Source organism: Atta colombica, unplaced genomic scaffold (genome assembly GCF_001594045.1).
Source record: "Atta colombica isolate Treedump-2 unplaced genomic scaffold, Acol1.0 scaffold102, whole genome shotgun sequence".
Classification (NCBI taxonomy): Eukaryota; Metazoa; Arthropoda; class Insecta; order Hymenoptera; family Formicidae; genus Atta; species Atta colombica.
The window spans coordinates 1,676,965-1,683,801 of NW_017259187.1; the positions used below are offsets into that span (position 1 = coordinate 1,676,965).

Consider the following 6,837-nt stretch of genomic DNA (forward strand, 5'->3'; position numbering starts at 1 on the left):
ATCTTATTAATTTTTGTAGTTTTTATTATTAAAAAATACACTTAACTTACTTTTATTAACATTATGTAAACAGATTGTAACCATTAAAATTATAAATTGATTTTTATTAAAAACCATCATAAAAATTTTATTCTAAAATTTCTGTATTACAATACAATAAAATATACAAAATAAAATATACAAAAATAAGCATTTGAAATATAAAGTTTATATGAGCTTTGTTTGCAATTTATAACTTCTCCGTTAATTCAGGAACAGCCTTAAATAAGTCTGCGACCAATCCATAATCTGCTACTTGAAAAATGGGAGCTTCCGGGTCCTTGTTAATAGCTACAATCGTTTTGGAATCCTTCATTCCAGCAAGATGCTGAATTGCTCCCGAAATTCCAACTGCTATGTAGAGATTCTAAAATCATAATCATAAAGTATTGGTTTTTGAGATAAGATTGAGACGAGAGTTATTCCAATAAAGTATATTCTAGCAATTAATTTTTTACTTACAGGTGCAACAATTTTCCCAGTTTGCCCTATTTGCATATCGTTTGGCACAAAACCAGCGTCGACTGCGGCACGGGATGCTCCAACCGCCGCATTGAGCTTGTCTGCCAATGTATACAGCAGTTGAAAATTTTCTCCGGACTTCATTCCACGTCCACCGGAAATCACAACTTTGGCAGATGTTAATTCTGGTCTGTCGGATTTGCTGAGCTCTTGTTTGATGTATTGCACTTGATTTAAAGTATAATCGTCAGTAGGGACAGTTTCACACTTAGCATCTCCACCTTCTAAAGGTAGCAACTCGAAAGCAGTACCTCTTACGGATATTATCTTTACATTATCTTTAGATTTAAGAGTTTCAATGGCATTACCAGCATATATGGTACGTACAAAGGTATCTGAAGCTTTTATGTTGATAATATCACTTATTGGTGATACATCTAACTTGGCTGCAACCTTCAATAAAATAGATTTATATGAATTAACATAAAATTGACATAGTTGGTTTGACATAATTTCTTAGAAGAGAATAAATTGTAAACTAACTCGAGGAAGCAATGCCTTGCCAAATGCACTTGCACCAGCTAATATATGTGTAAATTTATGTTCGTTGCATAGTTTAAGTATAAGTGGCGTCAACGATTCTGCAGTAAATCCCTTAAACGCATCGCTATCTGCGAGGAAGACCTTAGATACGCCTTTGGCTTTGCACGCATTCTGTGCAACTGTTTGGCATTTCGTACCAGCTACTAATACAGTGATATCGCCACCGATCTTCTTAGCAGCTGTCAATGTGTTGCAAGTGAGTGGGAATAGATTTTCATTATTATGCTCTGCAATGACCAAAGTAGATTCGTAACGTGCCAATGAGGCAAACTGAAAATAAGTGACATTTATGAGACATTTAAATTAAATTTCAAAAACAATTAGAAAACAACTACACTACTATCTATTGTTAGTTTAATAACAAATTCAGACGCAGTTAGACACTAGATTAGCGCACTAGAAACTACTGCACATAAAATTAACAAAAAGCAAATGTATAAATATTTTAAATGATTAAATAGCAACAATAATATTGTCATGTTATTTAGAAAGAGTATACTCATATTATTTCATTGTCAAAGTTGAGTACATTATGTCACAATTTATTTAAATACTTTATATATTATAAAGCAACCTTCAATGTATACTAATTCACTGAACTGCAAGTGAGTATATTTATCATAGGATATCATACAAAATTATTTGGAGTAATTAACAATTATAAATAGTGACTTATCTCTATCTTGTGCTTTTCATAAAAATAAGAATACATTGTAACAACGAATTTGAAAGTCAAAGTCGATAGAACGCGTACTTATATATGAATATATGAATAGAATCAACGAAACAAACGAAAGACGGAAATTAAGACGAATTCGAAAAGAACCTTACTTTGCTAGTAGTTTGTAATAACGTCTTGATGCAGGTGGAAAACATCGTTACAGAACTTCGGATTCTTTTCTCTCGTCTCCAATATTTAACTGCAAAAAATAGCGTTCCCTAATCAATGACGATCAAGTCCAAAGTCCTGGCAGTTATAGCAGAAGCACCAATTGGTAAGGTCATCGGTCACTGCACCGGTAGTATATTGTTGTATATTATTGCACATTAAGAGATCATATTAAGTATTTATCTCAAAAAATTGCGTTTGCTTTAATATCTATAAATCTATTCATAGATCTACAAACATTTTAACATGTAACAACGTTAATATAAACTTCATTTTTCTTCGTGAATGCATTTACATTTAAGCTTTATTCAAACAGACTGCGTAATTCTTATATGAAATGTATTTGACAAAATTATGTGTCAAGATTAAAGTCATATTGTTAAGAATGCTAAGCTTTTGTTGCATGAACGATTGATTTTTTTCCATTATATATGTTATGTAAAATTATAGCAAATCATACAAAATCATATGTGAGGCTGCTGTTCCATTGGAAATTTACAGCGAAACGGAACAGTGAGACTCGAGTGAACATCGAATTTAAGGAACTGAAAGCGATAAGACAGAGAAAATAGCTTGTTGCTTTCTCACTTTATCTCATATTCATGTTCTCTTAATGGCGAACGCGCACGCGGGCGAGATAGATGTCGTAACTCTTAGGAGCTTCGTACAATAAAAGAAACAAGGAACAGAAAACAAAGAATAAGAATTTCAACCTATCAGAAACTGTGTATTTCGCAATACATGATTTCTGATAGGTTGAAATTCTTATTCTCTGTTCTCTGTTCCTTTTACTGTGCGGAGCCCCTAAGACTAACACTATTTTCTCTGTCTTATCGCTTTCATTCTGAATATGGAGGAATCATTAAAAAATTATCATTGATGACTGAACTCTTACTAGAGGAACTCTAGTATAAACAAGATTGAATATATATCACAATTTATTTTGAACTTTGTTCTATGACTGAACTTTTTGTATTTTCAATTTTTTTTCTTTTTCTTCAATATTTTAAGTGCAGAAAGTACACGTGCAATTACAAATAAGATTGTTGAATATTTATGCGAATTGTTCAAGTTTCCATTCTATGTACCTTCTATTTCATGCATTGTTCATATTGATGCTTCGTGAACCTATAGACATAGATTATAATTTTACCGCCGAGATTTGTTTGGAACGCATTTATTATTATAAATACTTGTAAACTAGCATATACGATACTGAATATACAATCACAGTGATCTTTCGCAAATTATCATGGTAAGTCTTAACGTAAAGATTTTCACACTAAGAAGACATGTAGAATTCGGCTTTTCATAGATGCGAATAACACTCGGATGTGTATCAAGTTCAACTGAGCGCATTTTTAATTTCAGCTGTTTTATTCCTTCTTCAAATCCTTGATCGGAAAGGACGTAGTGGTCGAATTGAAAAATGACCTCAGGTGAGACGTCATCACATGATTGTTTTTTGAGTAACATTGATTGTGAACAAATTCCGTCTTAGATTAATACATATTAAAAGCTACTATACATGAAATTAATAAAGTTAATTGCAAAAGTATATAAATGTTTGAAATGATTAGATATTACATTTATTTAACAGAATATACTTGTAATTTTACTGTCAAAGTCGAGTTTATTATGTCACTGCATTTAGATACTTTATTTAAAATAGCCTTTAATGTGTACTAATTCAGTGTAGTATGACCATCACACATATTATGCAATATGATATTTTGTTTTAGTATCTGCGGCACATTATATTCTGTCGATCAGTATCTGAACATAAAATTGGCTGACATTAGCGTAACAGATTCAGAGAAGTATCCTCACATGGTATGTTAATTACCATTGACATTATCATATAAAGGAAATTTTGCATTAATTGTTTTTAAAAAAGGATTTTAATTAAATTAGAAACTATAATATTTTGATTATTCACTCTGAGCACTGAAAATCTATATTTAGGTTATGTACATATATACTATATATAGATATTCAATATGGCAATGAAAGGCATCTTTTATAGCTTATGAAAATCTGATTAAAATAGAGTCTTCATAAAGCACAATCATATTTAAAAAAATGGACACATTTCTGAAAGTTGCTACTTTAAATCTAAACAAATTGAAAAGTACTTATATCTATAGTATAGTTTGTTTTTTCAACAATGTAGACATTTATATAATCATATTTAAAAATGTCAGATATTAATGTAGATACAGATGCAAATACATACACACCAATATACATATTTAGAAGCATACTATCCTTTTCCTTACATAGGCACTGAGATATGAATTTCGAAAATGGACACATATGTGGTTCATTTTATATAAGTGTTTTTAATTGCTTATACAATTAAAAAACTGTACTATAGATAAAGGTGAATATTTTTAATTCAATTAGACTCAAAATAGCAACTTTCAAATGATGAATTTGTTCATTTTTTTAAACATAAAAGACTTTGTATCTGTGAAAACTTTTGATCGACATCTCATAAGCTACAAAATATCACAGTTTGTCAATTAGATTAAAATCTTTTTTATATGAATGGAGAGAAATTTAATTATACAAATTGATTCATCAATAGACATGCAATGCCATTAAAATTAATGTGCAAATAAATAAAATTAACGAATTGTGTATTAAATTGCAGTTATCGGTAAAAAATTGCTTTATCCGTGGATCTGTGGTGCGATATGTACAACTTCCAGTAGATGAGGTAGACATTCATCTTTTAACTGAAGCGGCACGGAGGGAAGCAATGAATGCTCAAGCAAGATAGCTCATAATTTCATTAAATATATTGCTTACATTAAGAATCCATTTCTTCTCTTTAAATACTACTATTTTGTATTTAGTATAGAAATAATATATGGAATCGTTTTGCGTTATTCACAAATTTTTTTTGAAAACGTGGATAATAATGTAACATTCTTCAATATATATTTTTATTCAGTTATTTTAATATAAAAGACATTTGTAACAAAATAATTTTTGTAGTTTTTATAAGTTCTTTGTTATCCTTAAGTCAGACATAAAAAAACATAAGGCAATAAGATGTACTTACTGTGAATGAAACGACTTACTTTACGTTCTCTACTGTGATTGGTCGATTCGCTTATTGTTTATGATTTTTTATATGTTTCTAGCTTTACTCTATTTTTTTATTAAATTTATGTTATAGTTTATTTAACATCCACGTATTTATTCATTTATACATTTGAACATGTTATATATTATAGCAGTACAAACCAGTTTACCTATCTTATCTATGTTCCATATGCTTATTTCCAATCTGCTAATGTCTTATCGTACCAGATAAATTTTCCTTTTATCTCTGTATTTTTCGGCAACAATGCACAGTAAACAGGAGCTACAGCTCCTTGATCTGGAGTCAAAATTCCCTTATGCAAAGTAGCATCAGTATCTACATAACCAGGATGTACAGCATTCACCGCAATGTCTTTTCGGGAATCCGCAGTGAACATGGATTGGTGAATACCAGCTAAGGCGCTAACGCCTATTTTACTCGCTGCATATGCTGAATCTGACCACCCGACTTGTAAATGCGTACCAGATTTTGCAGCACTGGAAATAAATCCATATATAAGAATATAAGAATAAAAATCTTGAAAAATTAATGTATAATCAATGCAATTATAAAAAAATGTTGAATCTTACTCGACAAATTCGTGCATGATTTTATCCAATTCTGTTTCAGTCAAATTTGGATTGATTAATTTCTTTTTTAAGTTATCACCAGTAATTTGTGACAGACATCCAAAACTGCTAGAGACATGAACCACCCGCGCGTGTGATCTGAGTAATGGATAGAGAGCAGTACACATTCTACGCAAGCTGAAATAGTTTATTCGTATAGTTTCTTCCGCTTGGAACTCAAAAGGCTCCGTAGCATCGCTCTGTAATAAGTAAATTTCATTATATCTTCTCGATATTTTATTTTTACAAAATCATTCAGTTATTCAATTTATATTCAAATATGATATATAGAGTAGCAATTTTATTTTTTCTCTTTTTAAAATCAAGTTATTCTTTTTAGAAATAATCACATTTTTGAAAATAAATTAGAAATTTGTCGAATATTGCGTTTACTATATCAATAATGTCTTTAATTATTAACTAATTATTATAGTAATATATATTTAATTACTTGAAACATTATGGCAGCATTGTTAACCAGCACATCGAGGCCACCATACGTATTTTGCAAATAATCCTGGAATGTATTAACACTATTGTCATCATTGATATTCAATTGATGGAACTTTGGATTCAAACCTTGTTTTTTCAATTCACTGACGGCATTCAAGCCACGGGTGGTATCGCGAGCCGTCAAATAAACATTTCCATCATATTGTTGGCAGAGGGCTTTGACAATGGCAAAGCCGATACCCTTGTTTCCACCAGTTACCTAAATGACAATATTATTTATTAAGATTTCTAAATGCTTTACTTATTCTTATACTTATATATTTAAAATAAACACATTCTGTGCCAAGTCAATTTCAAAGGACTTGATCATCACATGTTACGGGTTATCAGTATTCATGATATTTTTGTATTATATTTGTTAAAGAAATATAAGTTAAAAAATTGTAAAGATTATACAGAAAAGGCCTAATATATCCATGTATAATATTAAAAATGATTTTATAATTATTTTCTTTTTATAATTAGTCACTGGAAAGAAAAAAAAAATAGAATACAAAGTCCAAAGAATAAAAATTATGTTAAATTTTTTCTCTCTCTCGAGAAAAAATGCTTCATATATAATTATATAAAACATTGACATATTTTATAAATATTCAATTATATAATAT

At 29.9% G+C, this 6,837-nt stretch overlaps 3 protein-coding genes across 3 annotated transcripts in view; 1 reads left to right on the top strand and 2 right to left on the bottom strand.

Moving 5' to 3' along the window:
* Nucleotides 1-83: 83 nt before the first annotated feature.
* On the bottom strand, nt 84-2,149 carry LOC108687443 (electron transfer flavoprotein subunit alpha, mitochondrial). Its single transcript, XM_018193206.1, has 4 exons — nt 1,936-2,149; nt 1,045-1,374; nt 502-954; nt 84-406 (listed from the first exon to the last, which is right to left on the bottom strand). The coding sequence occupies exons 1-4, from the start codon at nt 1,978-1,980 to the stop codon at nt 230-232; spliced, it is 1,005 nt and encodes a 334-aa protein (XP_018048695.1). The 5' UTR covers nt 1,981-2,149; the 3' UTR covers nt 84-229.
* Nucleotides 2,150-3,095: 946 nt separating this feature from the next.
* LOC108687530 (U6 snRNA-associated Sm-like protein LSm2) lies at nt 3,096-4,987 on the top strand. Its single transcript, XM_018193338.1, has 4 exons — nt 3,096-3,248; nt 3,365-3,432; nt 3,736-3,826; nt 4,650-4,987. Exons 1-4 carry the CDS (start codon nt 3,246-3,248, stop codon nt 4,776-4,778), a joined length of 291 nt encoding a protein of 96 aa, XP_018048827.1. The 5' UTR covers nt 3,096-3,245; the 3' UTR covers nt 4,779-4,987.
* A 211-nt stretch (nt 4,988-5,198) lies between these two features.
* The window catches only part of LOC108687511 (carbonyl reductase [NADPH] 1-like), a 2,507-nt gene continuing 868 nt past the window's right edge, over nt 5,199-6,837 (bottom strand). The window contains exons 2-4 of the mRNA XM_018193298.1: nt 6,168-6,428; nt 5,678-5,916; nt 5,199-5,584 (exon numbers count right to left, since the gene is read on the bottom strand). Coding sequence (XP_018048787.1) covers nt 5,281-5,584; nt 5,678-5,916; nt 6,168-6,428 — 804 coding nt within the window. The 3' untranslated portion in view covers nt 5,199-5,280. The remainder of the gene's footprint in view (nt 5,585-5,677; nt 5,917-6,167; nt 6,429-6,837) is intronic.

Excerpts from the sequence above, each read along its gene's own strand:
- LOC108687443 (XM_018193206.1), bottom strand. The coding sequence starts at position 1,980 with ATGTTTTCCACCTGCATCAAGACGTTATTACAAACTACTAGCAAA. Across the intron at positions 1,375-1,935 it reads TATTACAAACTACTAGCAAA|TTTGCCTCATTGGCACGTTA; the intron begins GTAAGGTTCTTT and ends ACTTATTTTCAG. Across the intron at positions 955-1,044 it reads GCAAGGCATTGCTTCCTCGA|GTTGCAGCCAAGTTAGATGT; the intron begins GTTAGTTTACAA and ends ATTTTATTGAAG.
- LOC108687530 (XM_018193338.1), top strand. Across the intron at positions 3,433-3,735 it reads GAATTGAAAAATGACCTCAG|TATCTGCGGCACATTATATT; the intron begins GTGAGACGTCAT and ends ATTTTGTTTTAG. Across the intron at positions 3,827-4,649 it reads CAGAGAAGTATCCTCACATG|TTATCGGTAAAAAATTGCTT; the intron begins GTATGTTAATTA and ends ATTAAATTGCAG.